The 23,247-nt window shown below is 42.7% G+C and overlaps 1 protein-coding gene across 4 annotated transcripts in view; it reads right to left on the reverse strand.

Moving 5' to 3' along the window:
• The window catches only part of efr3a (EFR3 homolog A (S. cerevisiae)), a 243,809-nt gene extending 234,250 nt beyond the window's left edge, over positions 1 to 9,559 (reverse strand). The window contains exons 1-2 of one of the 4 annotated variants that reach the window (XM_029703942.1): positions 9,328 to 9,418; positions 8,891 to 9,049 (exon numbers count right to left, since the gene is read on the reverse strand). In XM_029703942.1, the coding sequence (XP_029559802.1) occupies positions 8,891 to 8,900 (10 nt within the window). In that variant the 5' untranslated portion in view covers positions 8,901 to 9,049; positions 9,328 to 9,418. The other 3 variants (XM_029703943.1, XM_029703945.1, XM_029703944.1) reach the window with 3 other exon arrangements.
• Between the last annotated feature and the right edge of the window lie 13,688 nt (positions 9,560 to 23,247).

Below are 23,247 nucleotides of genomic sequence, written 5' to 3' on the forward strand. Positions count from 1 at the left end.
CCTGGGTAATTCAATGTGGTGTCAAACAAAAACAGAGGTGTTCTCTTTTCTTTAAATAGCTGGTTTGTGTTCATAAGGCATCAAATTGAGGAAAATGGACAGACACAGGGAAGGACTACCTAGGCGCTTATAATGACATTGTTTAATAAGAAACACTGATTTGAATTTTGTATTTTCAAAATGTTCATCTGGTGGTTCATTATGATTAAATATTTTATTTCAAAACATCAGGTGGCTAAAAGTGGGGATGGTCCCTGCTGTGTATCTGCAAAGGAACTAGGAAATCTCTCACTGATTCACAAAATCTTGACAAAAGGAGAAGTTGGATTTACTGGGTAAGTCGGGAGGGGAGGAGGTAGAATGGGCAATGCATACAGTGAAAAGGGGAGAGGTTTAGAAAGCTGTGTCACAAACATCTTATTTGTCATCTAAAATAATCGCCATGACAGAATGTTGTTTAATGATGGAAAAAGCTTACATAAATACCATGTAAAAAAAAGTCACTAAAACCGAGAGGTAAGTTCGAGACTGGAACAGCGGAACTGAAAGACACCCTACCAGAGTCGTTCTCCGAATCCATCTCGTCACCTATAGTGAGTGACTCACAGCTGGGGAGTGGTTTGCATAGGACCTGCCAGGTACCTACACCGACTCCTCCCCCCCCCCCCCCCCCCTCCTCTCCCTGTGAGTCTCAGCTCTGACCTTGCAGTGCTTCAGTTCTCCTCGCTAACACCAGAAGCGCTGAACAGTGCAGATAGCAGCACTGCAGCAGCAGCCTAACCAGGGTTGCAAGTTCCCTACTGCATGCCCTCATTGGGCAACTACACATGTGCAGTAGCTCAAACAAACACAATACACAAGATGCAGGGCTGTCCCATTACTGTGCAGGCGGTTAGAAATGACAATATTCACTGGCTAGTTTTGGACCCGGTATTTGGCCGAAATAGGTGATCTGCAGGTTTTTAAATCATCCATTGAAGAGTAATTACTCTTGCGTGGGATCGGTCCGGTTTTGAAGTAGTAGAGATTCTGGCATCTAGGGTGTGTGTGTCAAAAACAGCAGACCCAGGTGGCTAAAGGCAGTAGCTGCACTTCCATGCCCATCTATTCAGCACAATAGCCCAGCCTGACACTGATTTGAGTCCTAGGAGGTATTGTTAGAGAGCCCTTCGATGTTTCTCTTCCAGAGATGTACATTGAGGATAACTGAGGAAAGACAAGGGCATTTTACAATGAGAAAAACAGTGATTGCAAAGAGCCCAAGGAATCATAACTTGTAAAGTTAAAAGGGAAAGTTAAATGCAGATAACTTTTTTTTTTTTTTTACACCAAAACCCCATGCAATGTAAAATTGGGAACCATCCCTTTAATACACTATCTGGTGTGATTACATTATTTGTTGTAACATAAGTCAGTACAACACATGCAGGTTATGTAACATTTTTGATGTAATTGTGCGGCCAATTATACCCTTAATTAGCCAATGAGTCACAGCTGTATGGACTTTATCAGCACATCTCAGCTTGGTCAGCCTATAGTGCAAAGGAGAGCGTAGCATGCCTTTATAGTATTGAACAATGCACTGTGCATATGGTGAAGCTGGTTTGCCAGACACAAGAGATTAAAAAGACTCTGATAAGATGTCATGTGAGAACACATCAGGGGATTTATTATAGAAGCGATGATAGGCATTAGTTGAAGCGCAGTGTTAATTCAAGTCTCCCTACCATCATATTTTAGCAAATCTCGATGAAGATTTGCGAAACAACTTGATTGGCGTTACACAATATACTCCCTGCCTCTTGTAATGAGCCGTCCGACCGTTACCAAGAATCACATACCAGATTTTTTTTAACAGGGTCGTTAGCAATTGATTTAAGAGTATTTCTTGCACCGCCCTATGGGACTACCAATCACAGCCGGTTGTGATACAGCCTGGAATCAAACCAGAGTCTGTTGTGATGTCTAGCACTGAGAATTAGCGCCTTAGACCGCTGCCTCACCCGGGTTAATCAATAAATGCAAACATTTTGACAGGTCAGTGTTTCGTAATCCTGGTCCTGGGGACCCAAATGGGTGAACATTTTAGATTTTGCCTTAGAACTACACACCTGATTCAAATCAGCTGTGTAGTTCTAGGGCAAAAACAAAAATGTGCACCCATTTGGGTCCCCAGGACCAGGATTAAGAAACACTGAGCTAGCTAGCTGTTACCTAGCTTACCTAGCTAGCTGTTACCTAGCTTACCTAGCTAGCTGTTACCTAGCTAGCTGTTACCTAGCTTACCTAGCTAGCTGTTACCTAGCTTACCTAGCTTAGCTGTTACCTAGCTTACCTAGCTTAGCTGTTACCTAGCTTACCTAGCCTAGCTGTTACCTAGCTTACCTAGCCTAGCTGTTACCTAGCTTACCTAGCCTAGCTGTTACCTAGCTTACCTAGCCTAGCTGTTACCTAGCCTAGCTGTTACCTAGCCTAGCTGTTACCTAGCCTAGCTGTTACCTAGCCTAGCTGTTACCTAGCCTAGCTGTTACCTAGCCTAGCTGTTACCTAGCCTAGCTGTTACCTAGCCTAGCTGTTACCTAGCCTAGCTGTTACCTAGCCTAGCTGTTACCTAGCTAAGCTGTTACCTAGCTAAGCTGTTACCTAGCCTAGCTGTTACCTAGCCTAGCTGTTACCTAGCCTAGCTGTTACCTAGCTAATGTTAGCTTGATTGTACAAAGTCCAGCAGCCAGCCTCTGTAGCTAGTTACTAACACCAGTCAGCTGAAAATTAGCTAGCTAACGAACAGGCAGAGAAAGGTGGCTAGCTATATTAGTTTATGGAAGGTTTGTTACACTAATAACTTCAGACATTAGCTAGCTAGAGCCAGACAACATCAGTTGAAGCTAGCTAACAATAGCTAGTTCACCAGTCCTACATTTTACCACAGAACATGTGTTAAAATTGTCACACAGCTACCTACCTACCCACCCAGGCAGCTAGAAGAGCACCCACTACCCAGACACATACAGTGGCTTGCGAAAGTATTCATCCCTCTTGGTATTTTTCCTATACTGCTCAAAAAAATAAAAGGGAACACTTAAACAACACATCCTAGATCTGAATGAAACCACCCAGCTAGCTAGCCAACCAGCAAGCTAGCCAACCAGCCACCTAGCCAGCCAGCCACCTAGCCAGCCAGCCACCTAGCCAGCAAGCCACCTACCCAGCAAGCCACCTACCCACCCAGACAGCTAGCTAGCCAGCCAGCCAGCCAGCTAACTACCTACCCAGACAGCCAACCAGCCAGCAACCTACCTACCTAGACAGAAAGCAATCCAGCCACCCAGAAAGCTAGCCAGCCAGTCAGCCACCCACCCACCTACCCACCTACCCAGCCGCCTGGCTAGCCAGTTGTCTAGGTAGGTAGGTAGGTAGCATGCCAGCCAGCCACCTATACAGCTAGCCAGCCAGCAACCCAGCCAGGCGGCTGGCTAACTAGCCACCTACCCACCCAGACAGCCACCTACCCACCCAGACAGCCAGCCACCTACCCACCCACCTACCTACCCAGCCAGACAGCTAGCTGTCTGGGGCGGTCGGTGGCTGGCTGGCTAGCCAGCCATCCTTGGTGCTCTGTGTAGTACAATGCAGAGGCAGACCAGGGACAACTCTTTGCAGTGGGTTATAATGTTAGTGTTTACTTCAACAATCCTCTCTGCAAAAATAATGACAAAGACCCCGTGAAAATACGAAACACGCATGCATGCACACATACACAAAAATAGGTCTACTTTAAAAAGTGAAAATCCCCCAAAACAGGAAATTTCACAAAGGAATCTTATCCCACACAAGCATACAATTCCAATCCCAAAAAGATGCAACGTGACATAGGCGATGGAAAAGCATTATATTTATATATATTTAAGCCAAATCCTTCTTCACCCAACGAGTCTTTGGCAATGCATACAAATTACAGCTTGTGAAAAGGGGGAACGATCCTTAATGTGCCTGTACCACCAAACATCCAATTCCTTAATAGAAGATCAAAACAATGCAGCCCAATGTAAGAGTTGCCTTTTTAACGCATTTTAGTTTCACAATTAGCATCTCAAAGTAAGTCAGCAGGGTGTATGTATATCAAATCCATTCTCTGGCAAGGTCCATCGAATTACCAAAGAAGCCTGTGTTAAGTTCTATACACAAAGACAAAAGTAACAATGGAGAAAAGGCAACAGACTTTGCAATTTGAAGCAACTGCCATTACATTTTGGGATGCATCTAGACATAGCTGAATTTCATGTGTAATAAGCTTCGACATCAGTTGACTAATTTCAAAGTTGTAAAACTTGACCAGGGTTGCAGTCAGCAGGCACACATAGGAGAAAGTGTTCTGATTGGAGAGGTTTGGGTGCCCTCACATTGTGTGCTACTGAATGTGACCAGTCTTCCAGGGGTGCAACACTACAGTGGGGTGTATTCATTAATGCACAACGTTGAAAAACATTTCGTACCAGAAAACAAATGAGTTTCTTAAAATTGACAAATTTAGGTAGATCCCTCCCCGTTTAGGCTTGTTTGCTTCTGTTGAAATAAAGGTTAAAAAATAATAAATAAATGCACTTGGAATGAAACAGGGAAATCCCATTGAGACCAAAGCCTCCTTTGCAAGGGAGCCCAGCACACAATATTTACAATTCCAACGCAATAAAAACATAAAATATTTAGAAGCAATTTAAGATAAGTAATCAGCCAGCCGTCTGAACTGCCCTAGCGGCACCAAAGCATGCACCTTTAAAAGAAAATGCATATCTACCTAGCTCAGTGGTGACCGAATGGATTTCCAGAGTTAGCCATCCCGGTAATTGAGTCTGGTGACGCACACGTATGTCTGGAATTTGTCTAAAAATCTGAAAACAGATTTAGGCCTACACTTGGAAAACCAGGATCCTGTTCAGTAAGGCGCACTAAAGTAAAAAAAAAAAATCAACGTCACAAGTTCAGGTAGTATCTCGCCATTTCAAAATGTTTCTTCCCTACGAGTCACAACCCAGATGTGTGTGTGGACTTGATGGTAAATTAAGGACCTTTAATTCAATGAATCATTGACTACCAGTGAGAAGATAAACCCAGTAGACACTACACGACCACAAGTATTAATATTGTGTGTAAACAGATCATAGTCTGCCATTCAACAATGTGGGGGCACTCAATGGGCTTCATTTGTCGATCATATTTAACCAGTTGGGAAAATGCGACACCAACCCAAGATCAATGTTCAGGCCCTCTAGGGCAACTTCACCCAAGGGAATGTTCGAAAACAATCCAAATTGTCATCTACATCAGTCTTCAGTGTGAACAAGGCCGTCGTCTGTGGAAAACAATTAGGCCTACACTTCAAAACAGGGAACATGTGGAGTTCTCAGCTGAACAATAGTGTGCAGGGAAACAATGGGAAGACAAAACAAAGTACAGCACTATACCAATCAGTTGAGTATGTATGTATGTATGTATGTATGTATGTATGTATGTATGTATGTATGTATGTATGTATGTATGTATGTATGTATGTATGTATGTAAAAAACTCCCCCAGCTTCAGTCAAGCCTTGGCGGACATAAAGGCAACGGTTTTGTCTTAGCTAATTACTTAATTGAGGTGCTTAACACTTTAGGTGTTAATGAGTAGATAAATGGCTTCATTGACAAAATCTCAAACCATCCCTTTAATTTGGAGGAAATTACAGGCACTAGAGCTAATTACAGGGTTTTTTCGGTGTAGAGAATTCTTAGGCGGGGCGTCTAAGTGGTAATTTTCAGTTTCAGTGTCAATTTAAATGACCCAAACCAGATTAAGATATCTTCTGATAGTGTTCTAACTCATATACAGTACCAATCATAAGTCTAAATATTTTATATTTGAGATTCTTCAAAGTAGCCACCCTTTGCCTTGACAGCTATGCACACTCTTGGCATTCTCTCAACCAGCTTCATGAGGCAGTCACCTGGAATGCATTTCAATTAACAGATGTGCCTTGTTAAAGTTAATTTGTGGAATTTATTTATGTCTCATTGCATTTGAGACAATCAGTTGTGTTGTGACAAGGTAGGGGTGGTATACAGAAGATGGTCGATTACCAAATAGGGCTAAGTCCATATTATGGCAAGAACAGCTCAAATAAGCAAAGATAAAGTAATGATGGACTTTCATTTAAGACATGAAGGTCAATCAATTTGGAAAAATTCAAGAACTTTGAAGTTTCTTCAAGTGCAGTTGCAAAAACCATCAAGCGCTATGATGAAACTGGCTCTCATGAGGACCGCCACAGGAAAGGAAGACCCAGAGTTACCTCTGCTGAAGAGGATAAGTTCATTGGAGTTGCCAGCCTCAGAAATTGCAGCCCAAATAAATGCTTCACAGAGTTCAAGTAACAGACACATTTCAACAGCAACTGTTCAGAGGAGACTGTATGAAAATCAGGCCTTCATGGTCAAATTGCTGCAAAGAAACCACTACTAAAGGACACCAATAATAAGAAGAGACTTGCTTGGGCAAAGAAACACATGCAATAGACATTAGACCAGTGGAAATCTATCTTCTGGACCGATGAGTCCAAATTTGAGATTTTTGGCTTTGTGAGACGCAGAGTAGGTGAACGGATGATCACCGCATGTGTGGTTTCCACCGTGAAGCATGGAGGAGGCGGTTTGATGGTGCTTTGCTGGTGACACTGTCTACTTTATTTAGGGTTCAAGGCACACTTAACCAGCATGGCTACTACAGCATTCTGCAGTGATACACCATCACATCCGGTTTGCGCTTAGTGGGACTATCATTTGTTTTTCAACAGGACAAATGACCCAAAACACACCTCCAGGCTATGTAAGGGCTATTTGACCAAGGAGAGTGATGGAGTGCTGCATCAGATGACCTGGCCTCCACAAATCACCTGACCTCAGCCCAATTGAGATGGTTTGGGATGAGTTGGACCGCAAAGTGAAGGAAAAGCAGCCAACAAGTGCTCAGCATATGTGGGAACTCCTTCAAGACTGTTGGAAAAGTATTCCAGGTGATGCTGGTTGAGAGAATGCCAAGAGTGTGCAAAGCTGTCATCAAGGCAAAGGGTGGCTACTTGAAGAACCTCAAATATATTTTGATTTGTTTAACACTTTCTGGTTATTACATGATTCCCTAGTTCTAATATCTTTACTATTATTGGACAATGTAGAAAAAAGTTGAACTAAAGAAAAACCCTTGAATGAGTAGTTGTGTCCAAACTTTGTACTGGGGATATATCATACACACTTTTTGTATTATACCATCTTTGAGAACTAACAATCAAATAAAAGCTAGAAAGTCAGGGAGAATCTGAAATTCCAAAAAACGGGAATTCAGGAGAAATGCCCATTGATTTTGTTTTTAAGCAGAGGAACACAGGATTAGCCATGGCAAAATGCATAGAATTGCAGGACATTAGCTATAAAACTAAACTTATAGCTCAATAGAACAATTTTGAATTGCAGAAATTTGCTTTACAAGAGCAACATTTCCTCTACGCTGCCAAGATAGCTAGAAAGGTATAATCGAGTTTACACTTCCAATGAACTGTGGTGAGGTCAACATAATGAAACTGTCTACAAATATTTTAATTAAAAAATGTTTTGAATATTTTTTTGGGGGGTTGCAAACATCCCTGGGTCGCCACTTTGCCAGGGCAAGAAAAGTTGGAAAACCCGGCTCTAACACACACACACACACACACACACACACACTTTGAGCATTTACACAAACAGGCCATATTCCACTGACGCATTGGCCTAAACAATATCAATGTATGAGGGTATCATGTTACAGCTGGGCAATTCCACAGTAACAAAATGACCTGGAGACTCAGATTTCTCACTTTAAAATGTACGCGAAACAAAAACCATTGATTTCAAATTCAACAAACCATACACTTTCATGCACAAGGACTACTTCGAAAATGTACACAGAATGTGTCACAAAAACACATTTACTGGAAGAACTGTGCAGATGCAACGTTTGGTAACATAATTACGTTCAAATCTCCCTCAGTTTATGTGACCACATTATCCAAAAACGTTTAAATATCTGATCCGGATTAAGACTCAAATACGTCCTGGCTCAAAATTGTGAAAATATATGCATTTGTTTAGATAGCTTCATCGTGAAGCATGTGAGAAGAATTTAGAGTGGTTTACAGACAAATTAGGGCTCTACTCAATCCGTAGACTGAAGATCCGCTGTATAGCGCAATTGACAATTTAAAGGCAATGTTCCCGCTGGTTGCAGAAATGACCTTTAAAATTTGAACATAATTCAACCCTGCTACGAAAAAGTCACAATTATCGAAATGGCGTGAAAAGTGCGTTTCCCGTCAGCGATACAGATTGAACCCAGCCCTTAATCTTTGACCTAGACCCAAGAACGTGCAAACACATCCACTGTCAATCAGAAACCAGGCCTAATTCTGCGCCTAGCGTTTACCTTTTTATCTTATGTCATATTGCCCACAGTCCTAAACGTAGTCTTCAAGTCAAGGTACTGACAACTAATTCAAACACCACAATTTATTTTACACAAGGCTAATTCCACCAATGCCTATAGAATCTCATATTTGAGTTGAGTGAACACACAACGTTGCGACACACAAACAAAGAGCGATTCCTTGTGCATCAAAGAAATGTCTGCTCGATTTTAAACAATTTATGATGGCCCTGATAATTCCATCAAAACCATGCTTTGAACACCTTTGGATGGACTAATGGACACATTGTGAAATACGCTATGGGTTGAACAAGCGATCCCCTTCGTCAATTTACCGCTGTTGACAACAAGTACCACAACCTTTCAATTTAAAACATTCTTCAAAAACAATCACTTCGCTTACCCGCTGGCATTCTTCCGCTAATGTACCGCAGTTCCTCTGACGTGGGCAGCGATTTAATTTTTGGTTTTGCTACATGTATCTTATATCGTCCGTATTCTCCGAAATCGCTGCTCCTTCACTTCATCAAATTACATTGAAAGAGGGTCGATCAAGGGCACACTGTAACATTAAATCGTGAACATGAGTTCAGTCGTAAATACGTTAAAACGTTGGGTAAGCTAAATTAAAGGTTTATTCAAAAGTCTACGTTTTAACATCAGCTACATAAATGGCACTATGATAGACTATAACGCAACCTACCTATGTATGTATTTAAAAAAAATTAAAAAATTAAAAAATTACTCGGTGGATTCGAATGTCACGAACATTGATATAGGTTCTAACGTATGTTGTTCAACGATACAATGTAACATTCGAAGACTTTGATGGTTAAATACCTGTAAACTGCGCGGATTAACCCCTACAGATTAGGCTACAGCTTCCTGTAATAGGACTGCTTTACATTGAGGGACAACACGGAAGTAGGAGTTGCTCTTCAAGCGATATGTCACCTCTTCGCTCCTAAACTATATAAATTCTTACATATTTCTCTGTTTAATAGGGAAAATATAGGCAAATATATATATATGGCAAGTTAGTTATTCTTACCAGACAATTATTTGAAGGGGACTGTCACGTTTGCTTATGCCAACCAATCAATAAGGAAGTGTGACCTAAATTAGTCCCTCCCACTAGTACCAAAACTTTCATACAGGAGTCATGTTTATGCATGACTGTCATTTTAGCCTGCCAAAGACAGACAAGCGGTGGTCATTGCTCTTTGGTATTACTCCAAGTGAATTTTTGTAGGGCCTATCAATTACTTTTACAAAAACGATAGCCTATCGATGTAGTGGTGAAGTCGGAAATCAGCATGGTAAAGCGTGTGAAAGTCTCCCAGAGGGACTGCTTTTTAAGCTCTTAAATGCCTTTGCTACACAGTCCAATGGATTTATCTGTGATTAAAAGCTTTTATCCCACAGATGGCATCCCTAGCATCTGTTAAAACAGACTGACATGTCTCAATGCCATCCTAGCAGACAAAATGATCCTATTTCTGCATGAATCTACCACATTTTAGAACAATCCACATACACGTTACTGTAAATGTAAAAAATAAATAAAATAAAAATACTATCTGGTGGTCAGAACCTGGTGATATCAGGAAGTAGGATGGGACATAAACCTAACAACTTCAATGACTAATTTCTCTGAACAGGTGAAAAAAACACCAAATTCAATGAGAAAACTTTAAATAGGATACAGATACAATACTCTGAGCCACAGCTCTATACTACTTGTCATACATCTAACTAAAATTGAGTTGCACCCTCCCTCCTGCCCTCATAGCCTCAATTCGTTGGGGCATGGACTCTACAAGGTGTCGAAAGCGTTCCACAGGGATGCTGGCCTATGTTGATTCCAATGCTTCCCACAGTTGTGTCAAGTTGGCTGGATGTCCTTTGGGTGGTGGACCATTTTTGATACACACAGGAAACTGTTGAACATGAACAACCCAGCAGTGTTTCAGTTCTTGACATAAACCGGAGCGTCTGGCCCCTTCCACCATACCCCGTTCAAAGGCACTTAAATATTTTGTCTTTCCCATTCACCCTCTGAATGGCACATATACACAATACATGTCTCAACTGTCTCAAGGCTTAAAAAATATTATTTAACCTGTTTCTTCCCCCTTCCTCTACACTGATTGAAGTGGATTTTGTAACGGTTCTGTAACCACAGACACTGGGAGACGGGAAGCAAGTACAGAGTGAGGATTTAATAATAAATAGACATGAAACTAAACAAGAACAGCATCTGGACAAGAGAAACAAACAACATCAATGCAGACACGGGAATGAAACTGATGAAGTGACAGATATAGGGGAGGCAATCAATGACATTGAGGGAGTCCAGGTGAGTCCGATGAAGCGCTGGTGTGCGTAACAATGGTAACCGATGTATGTAATGATGAGCAGCCTGGCGACCTCGAGCGCCAGAGAGGGGGACGTGACAGGATTTAACACGTGACATCAATAAGGGATCATAGCTTTCACTTGGATTTACCTGGTCAGTCTATGTCATGGAAAGAGCAGGTTAAATCAAATCAAATAAAATACAGACCTGACATAAAATGCTTACTTAGCCCTTAACCAACAATGCAGATTTTGTTTTTAAGTAAGTAAGAAAATATTTGCTAAAATAAAATAAAAAAGTAGAAAAAAAGTAACACAATAACAAGACTAAGTATTCAGACCCCTTGACTTTTTCCACGTTTTGTTATGTTGGATCCTTATTCTAAAATTGATTAAATGTTTTTTTTCACTCATCTACACCCAATACCCCTTAATGACAAAGCAAAAAACAGGTTTAGACATTCTTGCTACTTTATTAAAAATAAAAAACGAAAATATCACATTCACATGAGTATTCAGACCCTTTACTCAGTACTTTGTTGAAGCACCTTTGGAAGCGATTACAGCATCACGTCTTCTTGGGTAGGACGCGACAAGATTGGCACATCTGTATTTGGGGAGATTCTGTGATACTTCTCTGCAGATTCTCTCAAGCGCTGTCAGCTTGGATGGGGAACGTTGCTGTACAGCTATTTTCAGGTTTGTTTGATCGGGTTCAAGACCAGGCTCTGGATGGGCCACTCAAGGACATTGACACTTTTTCAAAAATATATATTTTTTATTTCACCTGTATTTAACCAGGTAGGCCAGTTGAGAACAACTGCGACCTGGCCAAGATAAAGCACAGCAGTTCGACACATACAACAACACAGAGTTACACATGGAATAAACAAACATACAGTCAATAATACAGTAGAAAAAAAGAAAAGTCTATATATAGTGAGTGCAAATGAGTTAAGATAAGGCAATAAATAGGCCGTAGTGGCAAAATAATTACAATATAGCAGTTAAACACTGGAATGGTAGATGTGCAGAAGATGAATGTGCAAGTAGAGATACTGGGGTGCAAAGGAGCAAGATAAATAAATAAATACAGTATGGGGATGAGGAAGTTGGATGGGCTGTTTACAGATGGGCTATGTACAGGTGCAGTGATCTATGAGCTGCTCTGACAGCTGGTTAAAGCTAGTGAGGGAGATATGAGTCTCCAGCTTCAGTGATTTTTGCAGTTCGTTCCAGTCATTGGCAGCAGAGAACTGGAAGGAAAGGTGACCAAATGAGGAATTAGCTTTAGGGGTGACCAGTGAGATATAACTGCTGGAGCGCATGCTACGAGTGGGTGCTGATATGGTGACCAGTGAGCTGAGATTAGGCGGGGCTTTACCTAGCAGACACTTGTAGATGACCTGGAGCCAGTGGGTTTGGCGACGAGTATGAAGCGATGGTCAGCCAATGAGAGCGTACAGGTCGCAGTGGTGGGTAATATATTGGGCTTTGGTGACAAAACAGATGGCACTGTGATAGACTACATCTAAGTTGCTGGGTAGAGTGTTGGAGGCTATTTTGTAAATGACATCGCCGAAGTCGAGGATCGGTAGCATGGTTAGTTTTACGAGGGTATGTTTGGCAGCATAAGTGAAGGATGCTTTGTTGCGAAATAGGAAGCCGATTCTAGATTTCATTTTGGATTGGAGATGCTTAATGTGAGTCTGGAAGGAGAGTTTACAGTCTAGCCAGACACCTAGGTATTTATAGTTGTCCACATATTCTAAGTCAGAACCGTCCAGAGTAGTGATGCTGGACGGGCGGGCAGGTGCGGGCAGTGATCGGTTGAAGAGCATGCATTTAGTTTTACTTGCATTTAAGAGCAGTTGGAGGCCACGGAAGGAGAGTTGTATGGCATTGAAGCTTGTCTGGAGGTTAGTTAACTTGTTAGGGCTAGGGGGCAGTATTGACACGGCCGGATAAAAAACGTACCCGATTTAATCTGGTTACTACTCCTGCCCAGTAATTAGAATATGCATATAATTATTGGCTTTGGATAGAAAACACCCTAAAGTTTCTAAAACGGTTTGAATGGTGTCTGTGAGTATAACAGAACTCATTTGGCAGGCAAAAACCTGAGAGGGTTTCATGCAGGAAGTGGCCTGTCTGACAAGGTGTTGTTGTTCTTGCTTCTGTTTATTGAAGAGTCAGGATCTTAGCTGTAACGTGACACTTCCTACGGCTCCAATAGGCTCTCAGAGCCCGGGAAAAACCTGAACGATGACGAGGCAGCCTCTGGCTGAAACACATTATCGCCTTTTCCAAGTGGCCCATCAGAGGACAAAGGGCTTAGGCGCGTGCCCGATTCGACCCCGTGCAGTATTTTCCTTCGGCTGTTTACCTAATTGCAGATTCCCGGTCGGAATATTATCGCTTTTTTACGAGAAAAATGGCATAAAAATTGATTTTAAACAGCGGTTGACATGCTTCGAAGTACGGTAATGAAATATTTAGAAATCTTTTGTCACGAAATGCGCCGTGCGCGCGACCGTTATTTACCATTGGGATAGTGTCTAGAACGCATGAACAAAACGTCGCTGTTGGAACATAACTATGGATTATTTTGGACCAAACCTACATTTGTTATTGAAGTAGAAGTCCTGGGAGTGCATTCTGACGGAGAACAGGAAAAGTAATCAAACTTTTCTAATAGTAAATGTGATTTTGGTGAAGGCTAAACTTGGTGGGTGTCTAAATAGCTAGCCCTGTGATGCCGGGCTATCTACTCAGAATATTGCAAAATGTGCTTCATCCGAAAAGCTATTTTAAAATCGGACATATCGAGTGCATAGAGGAGTAATGTATCTATAATTCTTAAAATAATTGTTATGCTTTTTGTGAACGTTTATCGTGAGTAATTTAGTAAATTGTTAGTAAATTCCCCGGAAGTTTGCGGGGGGTATGCTAGTTCTGAACGTCACATGTATGTAAATGTATGTATGTAATGTAAAAAGCTGTTTTTTGATATAAATATGAACTTGATTGAACAAAACATGCATGTATTGTATAACATATTGTCCTATGTGTGTCATCTGATGAAGATCATCAAAGGTTAGTGCTGCATTTAGCTGTCTTCTGGGTTTTTGTGACATTATATGCTAGCTTGAAAAATGGGTGTCTGATTATTTCTGGCTGGGTACTCTGCTGACATAATCTAATGTTTTGCTTTCGTTGTAAAGCCTTTTTGAAATCGGACAGTGTGGTTAGATTAACGAGAGTCTTGTCTTTAAATAGCTGTAAAATAGTCATATGTTTGAGAAATTGAAGTAATAGCATTTCAAAGGTTTTGAAAATCGCGCCACAGGATTCAACTGGCTGTTACGTAGGTGGGACTAATTCGTCCCGCCGGTCCTAGAGAGGTTAACACAGTGTCCAAAGAAGGGTCAGAAGTATACAGAATGGTGTCGTCTGCGTAGAGGTGGATGAGAGAATCACCAGCCGCAAGAGCGACATCATTGATGTACACAGAGAAAAGAGTTGGCCCCAGAATTGAACCCTGTGGCACCCCCATAGAGACTGCCAGAGGTCCGGACAACAGGCCCTCCGATTTGACATACTGAACTCTATCAGAGAAGTAGTTGGTGAAACAGGCGAGGCAATCATTTGAGAAACCAAGGCTGTTGAGTCTGCCAATAAGAATGTGGTGATTGACAGAGTCGAAAGCCTTGGCAAGGTTGATGAATACAGCTGCACAGTAATGTCTCTTATCGATGGCGGTTCTGATATCGTTTAGGACCTTGAGTGTGGCTGAGGTGCACCCATGACCAGCTCTGAAACCAGATTGCATAGCGGAGAAGGTAGGGTGGGATTCGAAATGGTCGGTAATCTGTTTGTTAACTTGGCTTTCGAAGACCTTAGAAAGGCAGGGTAGGATAGATATAGGTCTGTAGCAGTTTGGGTCTAGAGTGTCTCCCCCTTTGAAGAGGGGGATGACCGCGGAAGCTTTCCAATCTTTGGGAATCTCAGACGATACGAGAGAGAGTTTGAACAGGCTAGTAATAGGGGTTGCAACAATTTCGGCAGATAATTTTAAAAAGAGAGGGTTCAGATTGTCTAGACCGGCTGATTTGTAGGGGTCCAGATTTTGCAGCTCTTTCAGAACATCAGCTATCTGGATTTGGGTGAAGGAGAAATGGGGGAGGCTTGGGCAAGTTGCTGTGGGGAGTGCAGGGCTGTTAACCGGGGTAGGGGTGGCCAGCCGTAGAAAAATGCTTATTGAAATTCTCAAATATAGTGGATTATCGGTGGTAACAGTGTTTCCTAGCCTCAGTGCAGTGGGCAGCTGGGAGGTGCTCTTATTCTTCATGGACTTTACAGTGTCCCCAAACTTTTTTAAGTTTGTGCTACAGGATGCAAATTTCTGCTTGAAAAAGCTAGCCTTAGATTTCCTAACTGCCTGTGTATATTTGTTCCTAACTTCCCTGAAAAGTTGCATATCACGGGGGCTATTTGATGCTAATGCAGAACGCCACAGGATGTTTTTGTGCTGGTCAAGGGCAGTCAGGTCTGGAGAGAACCAAGGGCTATATCTGTTCCTGGTCCTAAATGTTTTGAAAGGGGCATGCTTATTTAAGATGGTGAGGAAGGCACTTTTAAAGAATGACCAGGCATCCTCTACTGATAGGATGAGGTCAATATCCTTCCAGGATACCCGGGCCAGGTCGATTAGAAAGGCCTGCTTGCTGAAGTGTTTAAGGGAGCGTTTGATAGTGATGAGGGGTGGTCGTTTGACCGCAGACCTGTTACGGATGCAGGCAATGAGGCAGTGATTGCTGAGATCTTGGTTGAAAACAGCAGATGTATATTTGGAGGGCAAGTTGGTTAGGATGATATCTATGAGGGTGCCGTGTTTACGGATTTGGGGTTGTACCTGGTGGGTCCATTGATAATTTGTGAGAGATTGAGGGCATCAAGCTTAGATTGTAGGATGGCCAGGGTGTTAAGCATGTCCCAGTTTAGGTCACCTAGCAGCACGAGCTCTGAAGATAGAGGGGCAATCAGTTCACATATGGTGTCCAGGGCACAGCAGAGGGCAGAGGGTGGTCTATAGCAAGCGGCAATGGTGAGAGACTTGTTTCTGGAAAGGTGGATTTTTAAAAGTAGAAGCTCGAATTGTTTGGGTACAGACCTGGACAGTAAGACAGAACTCTGCAGGCTATCACTGCAGTAGATTGCAACACTGCCCCCTTTGGCAGTTCTATCTTGTTAGGGATGGAAATTTCAGGGTTTTTGGTGGTCTTCCTCAGCCAGGATTCAGACATGGCTAGGACATCCGGGTTGGCAGAGTGTGCTAGGGCAGTGAATAAAACAAACATAGGGAAGAGGCTTCTAATGTTAACATGCATGAAACCAAGGATTTTACGGTTACAGAAGTCAACAAATGATAGCGCTTGGGGAATGGGAGTGGAGGGCCTGGATTAACCTCCACATCACCAGAGAATCAGAGGAGGAGTAGGATAAGGGTATGGCTAAAGGCTAAAATAACTGGTTGTCTAGTACATTCAGAATAGAGAGTAAAAGGAGCAGATTTCTGGGCATGGTAGAATAGATGCAAGGCATAATGTACAGACAAAAGTATGGTAGGATGTGAATACAGTGAGGGTAAACCTGTGAATAGAGTGACGATGAAAGAGATATTGTCTCTAGAAAAATCATTTAAACCAGGTGATGTCACCGCATGTGTGGTAGGTGGAACTAAAGTGTTAAATAAGGTGTATTGAGCAGGGCTAGAGGCTCTACAGTGAAATAAGGCAATAATTACTAACCAAAACAGCAATGGACAAGGCATATTGACGTTAGCGAGAGGCATGCGTAGCTGAGTGATCATAGGAGTCCAGTGAGTGGCTTCAGGCAGCTAGCGGGCCTGGGTTAGCAAGCTAACAGAAGGGCCTTGGAGGGACGTCGAGACGGAAGAAAGTCTGTTGTGGCCCCTCGTGCTATTATGTCGGCAGACGGATCAGCAGGGCTCCGTGTGGTAAACCAGGCCAATTGGCAAAATAGGTTTAGTTGCCAAAGAATCTGTCCGGTGGGCCTCTTAAGCTAACAGTCCGATGTGCTCTGGACAGCTAGCGGGCCGCGGATAGCATGCTAGCGGATGGGCGTTCAGGGGATGACGCGACGGTGGATCCAGTTGAAAAACCCCCATCGGGCGAATCACATCAGTGGTCCAGTCGTGATGGGTCGGTGGAGGTCCAGGCCAGTTGGCAAAATAGGTATTGTAGCCCAAGGAGTGGCTGATGGACCTCTTTGTCTAGCCGGGAGATGGGCCTAGCAAGGCTAGCTCCAGGCTAATTGGTTCTTGCTTCGGGACAGTGATGTTAGCCAGGAGTGGCCACTCGAATAGCAGCTAGCTAGCTGCGATGATCCAGGTGGGAAAAAAAGGTTCTGAGCTTGCGGATGGAATCCGGAGATATGGAGAAAAATAAGTCAGATTTGCTATGGTTTGAGTGCAGACTGGCGAGATTTGTCCATGCTAGAGGTAGCTGATGACTGCTAGCAGTGGCTGGCTAGCTTCTGTTGGGGTTCCAGTTCAGACAACGGATCAGCAGGGCTCGGTATACTGAACCAGGCTGATTGGCAAACTAGGTATAGTGGCCCAAAAATTTGTCCGATGGGCCTCTTAAGCTAACAGTCCGATGTACTCTAGACAGCTAGCGGGCCACGGCTAGCTAGTAGCCAGTTAGCTGGCTTTTGATGAGTTCTTAAGTATAAAAATAGCAGATCCGTGCCACATTGGGTGAGGCGGGTTGCAGAAGAGTATATTCAGTCCGTAGATGGAAAGTGATATTAAAATATTAAATATATAAACGAGAAAAAACGATGTTTACACGGGAAAGGAAGGGACAAGACAAAAACACACGTCCGACTGCTACGCCATCTTGGATCTATGGATCTATATGTACATATTACCTCAACTAACTGGTGCCCCAGCGCATTGACTCTGTACCAGTACCCCCTGTACATATTCTCGCTATTGTTAGTTTACTGCTGCTCTTTAATTACTTATTCTTATCTGTATTTTTTTTAACTGCATTGTTGGTTAGGGACTCGAAAGTAAGCATTTCACTAGAAGGTTGTATTCGGCGCATGTGACTAACATGATTTGATTTAATTTTGAAAAGTCATGTATAAAACTCCTTTATGTAAAATTATAAATAATGGTTATTTTTTTGAGAATTTTGAAATGTTAGGGCCATTGAATTGTTAGCTATAAAAAAATCTGATACAATTATAAAATTAAGGGGTTAGAAATTAATGGATTACAAACAAAGGTATCAATGTATGCCGATGATTCAAGCTTTTTCTTTTGTCCACAATCAAATCAAATTTTATTGGTCACATACACATAGTTAGCAGATGTTAATGCGAGTGTAGCGAAATGCTTGAGCTTCTAGTTCCGACCGTGCAGTAATATCTAACAAGTAATCTAACAATTTCACAAAAATGACCTTATACACACACAAGTGTAAAGGAATGATTAAGAATATGTACATATAAATATATGGATGAGCGATGGCCAAACGTTATAGACAAGATGCAGTAGATGGTATAAAGAAAAGTATATACAGTGGGGGAAAAAAGTATTTGATCCCCTGCGGATTTTGTACGTTTGCCCACTGACAAAGAAATAATCAGTCTATAATTTGAATGGTAGGTTTATTTGAACATTGAGAGACAGAATAACAACAAACAAATACAGAAAAACGCATGTCAAAAATGTTATAAAATGATTTGCATTTTAATGAGGGAAATAAGTATTTGACCCCCTCTCAATCAGAAAGATTTCTGGCTCCCAGGTGTCTTTTATACAGGTAACGAGCTGAGATTAGGAGCACACTCTTAAAGGGAGTGCTCCTAACCGCAGCTTGTTACCTGTAAAAAAGACACCTGTCCACAAAAGCAATCAATCAATCAGATTCCAAACTCTCCACCATGGCCAAGACCAAAGAGCTCTCCAAGGATGTCAGGGACAAGATTGTAGACCTAATACAAGGCTGGAATGGGCTACAAGACCATCGCCAAGCAGCTTGGTGAGAAGGTGACAACATTTGGTGCGATTATTCGCAAATGGAAGAAACACAAAAGAACTGTCAATATCCCTCGGCCTGGGGCTCCATGCAAGATCTCACCTCGTGGGGTTGCAATGATCATGAGAACTGTGAGAAATCAGCCCAGAACTACACGGGAGGATCTTGTCAATGATCTCAAGGCAGCTGGGACCATAGTCACCAAGAAAGCAATTGGTAACACACTACACCGTGAAGGACTGAAATCCTGCAGGGCCCGCAAGGTCCCCCTGCTCAAGAATAAATCAAATCAAATCAAAATCAAATCAAATTTATTTATATAGCCCTTCGTATATCAGCTGAAATCTCAAAGTGCTGTACAGAAACCCAGCCTAAAACCCCAAACAGCAAGCAATGCATGTGAAAGAAGCACGGTGGCTAGGAAAAACTCCCTAGGAAAAACTCCCTAGAAAGGCCAAAAACCTAGGAAGAAACCTAGAGAGGAACCAGGCTATGAGGGGTGGCCAGTCCTCTTCTGGCTGTGCCGGGTGGATATTATAACAGAACATGGTCAAGATGTTAAAATGTTCATAAATTACCAGCATGGTCAAATAATAATAATCATAGAAGTTGTCGAGGGTGCAACAAGCACGTCCGGTGAACAGGTCAGGGTTCCGTAGCCGCAGGCAGAACAGTTGAAACTGGAGCAGCAGCATGGCCAGGTGGACTGGGGACAGCAAGGAGTCATCATGCCAGGTAGTCCTGAGGCATGGTCCTAGAGCTCAGGTCCTCCGAGAGAAAGAAAGAAAGAGAGAAAGAGAGAATTAGAGAGAGCATATTTAAATTCACACAGGACACCGGATAAGACAAGAGAATACTCCAGATGTAACAGACTGACCCTAGCCCCCCGACACATAAACTACTGCAGCATAAATACTGGAGGCTGAGAATACATATACATGCCCGTCTAAAGTTTGCCAATGAACATCTGAATGATTCAGAGGACAACTGGGGAAAGTGTTGTGGTCAGATGAGACCAAAATGGAGCTCTTTGGCATTAACTCAACTCGCCGTGTTTGGAGGAGGAGGAATGCTGCCTATGACCCCAAGAACACCATCTCCACCGTCAAACATGGAGGTGGAAACATTATGCTTTGGGGGTGACCTCACCTTCTGGATGATAGCGGGGTGAACAGGTAGTGGCTTGGGTGGTTATTGTCCTTGATGATCTTTTTGGCCTTCCTGTGACATCGGGTGGTGTAGGTGTCCTGGAGGGCAGGTAGTTTGCCCCCGGTGATGTGTTGTGCAGACCTCACTACCCTCTGGAGAGCCTTACGGTTGTGGGCGGAGCAGTTGCTATATAAGCTGGTGATACAACCCGACAGGATGCTCTCGATTGTGCATCTGTAAAAGTTTGTGAGTGTTTTTGGTGACAAGCCAAATTTTTTCAGCCTCCTGAGGTTGAAGAGGCGCTGTTGCGCTTTCTTCACCACGCTGTCTGTGTGGGTGGACCATTTCAGTTTGTCTGTGATGTGTACGCCGAGGAACTTAAAATTTCCACCTTCTCCACTACTGTCCCATCGATGTGGATAGGGGGGTGATCCCTCTGCTGTTTCCTGAAGTCCACGATAATCTCCTTTGTTTTGTTGACGTTGAGTGTGAGGTTATTTTCCTGACACCACACTCCGAGGGCCCTCACCTCCTCCCTGTAGGCCGTCTCGTTGTTGTTGGTAATCAAGCCTACCAATGTAGTGTCGTCTGCAAACTTGATGATTGAGTTGGAGGCGTGCATGGCCACGTAGTCATGAGTGACCAGGGAGTACAGGAGAGGGCTGAGAACACACCCTTGTGTGGCCCCAGTGTTGAGGATCAGCGGGGTGGAGATGTTGTTTCCTGCCCTCACCACCTGGGGGCGGCCCGTCAGAAAGTCCAGGACCCAGTTGCACAGGGCAGGGTTGAGACCCAGGGTCTCGAGCTTAATGATGAGTTTGGAGGGTACTATGGTGTTAAATGCTGAGCTGTGAACGATGAACAGCATTCTTACATAGTTATTCCTCTTGTCCAGATGGGTTAGGGCAGTGTGGTTGCGATTGTGTCGTCTGTGGACCTATTGGGGCGGTAAGCAAATTGGATTGGGTCTAGGGTGTCAGGTAGGGTGGAGGTGATATGATCCTTGACTAGTCTCTCAAAGCACTTCATGATGACAGAAGTGAGTGCTACGGGGCAAAAGTCGTTTAGCTCAGTTACCTTAGCTTTCTTTGGAATAGGAACAATGGTGGCCCTCTTGAAGCATGTGGGAACAGCAGACTGGGATAGGGATTGATTGAAGCCGTTGAATTGCAACTCTACTTTGTCTCTATACTGACGCTTAGCTTGTTTGTTTGCCTTGCGGAGGGAATAGCTACACTGTTTCTATTCGGTCATGTTTCCGGTCGCCTTGCCATGATTAAAAGCAGTGGTTCGCGCTTTCAGTTTTGCACGAATGCTGCCATCAATCCACAGTTTCTGGTTGGAGAAGGATTTAATGGTCACCGTGGGTACCACCTCACCGATGCACTTGCTAATAAACTCGCTCACCGAATCAGCGTATACATCAATGTTATTGTCAAATGCTATCCGGAACATATCATAGTCCACGTGATTGAAGCAATCTTGAAGCGTGGAATCAGATTGGTCGGACCAGCGTTGAACAGACCTAGTTTCTGTCTATAGGCTGGGAGCAACAAAATGGAGTCGTGGTCAGATTTGCCGAAAGGAGGGCGAGGGACGGCTTTGTACGCATCTCGGAAATTAGAATAGCAATGATCCAGAGTGTTGCCAGCCCGAGTCACGCATTCGATATGCTGATAAAATTTAGGGAGCTTTGTTATCAGATTAGCCTTGTTAAAATCCCCAGCCACAATAAATGCAGCCTCAGGATATATGGTTTCCAGTTTACATAGAGTCCAATGAAGTTCTTTCAGGGCCGTCGAGGTGTCTGATATACACGGCTGTGATTATAGTTGAAGAGAGTTCTCTTGGTAGATAATGCGCTCGGCATTTGATTATAAGGAATTCTAGGTCAGGTGAACAAAAGGACTTGAGTTCCTGTATGTTTTTATGATCACACCACGACTCGTTAATAATAAGGCATACACCCCCGCCCTTCTTCTTCAGGATCTCAATAAGACCCTGAACGGTCTTATTGAGGACCTGGATAATTTCCCGATTAAATGGGCATATGGTGCAGTTGATGTGCTTGGTCTACACGTTCCTGAAAAGTTGAATGATCTTGCAAATATCAATTTTGAGAGAAACCTTAGCAAAATATTAAATCTCTAGTGATATCACAATTTACATATCTATTCATGGCTCTACCAACTCCAGGATAATGTTTTTTCAAGTTATGTGAGCAAAAACATATTTCATTTTATTTGGAATGGAAAACCAGATAAAGTTCAACGGGTATATTTATATAATAAGAGTTTGGAGGGCTAAAACTATTAGATGTCAAGGCATTAAATCTCTCGCTTAAAGATTATATTCTGCCGAAACTATATCTAAATCTAAACTGGTTTTCCAGTAGGCTACTAAGAGAGGCAGATCTAATGTTTAATAGGGGGCTCTTAGCTGTTACACAGATTAAAACTGTCAATTTCCGGCCTCCCGAGTGGCGCAGCAGTCTAAGGCACTACAGCGCAGTATTGCGGCGTCACTACAGCCTGGGTTTGAACCCAGGCTGTAGTGTCTGCCAGTCTGCCACCAATTAAGAATCATAAATGGCTTAAAATAACTAATATAAATCGTAAAAATGTCTCAGTTTCACTTACGGTCGAGGGTTGACAACTATGCCGAATACAATTCAAGATAGTTGAACAGAATTTTCAATATCCCAATAACATGGCATCCAGTTTATGAACTGATATACAAAACAACAATTGATGCATTTCAATTTAAGATATTATATACAATTCTCGCTACAACAAAAAAGATCAGTATATGGGGTATTCAACAGTCAGAATGGTGCAGACTCTGCCATGTGGAAAGAATCAATAGAGCATTTATTTTGTTAATGTCCATTGGTGGCTTGTTTTTGGAGTCATGTCCAGGAATGATTACTATGCCATAATATCAGGGACCTGCAAATTGTATTGCTGGGGGATTTGAAAGACCCCAGGCAGTCAATAGGAAATATCATTGTGCTCTTGGGTAAATGTTTTATTTTTGGGGCAATTTCAGACATTTTGCAGATGGGGAGGTTCAAGTCCCTAGTGAGACACCATGGGAAAATAGAGGGATGCATTGTGAGAGGAAATGGTCATATTATGATTTATTGGGAAAGATGGGTTGATCTGTGGCTGTCTGAAGGTTG

Source organism: Salmo trutta, chromosome 21 (assembly GCF_901001165.1).
Source record: "Salmo trutta chromosome 21, fSalTru1.1, whole genome shotgun sequence".
In the NCBI taxonomy this organism is placed as follows: domain Eukaryota; kingdom Metazoa; phylum Chordata; class Actinopteri; order Salmoniformes; family Salmonidae; genus Salmo; species Salmo trutta.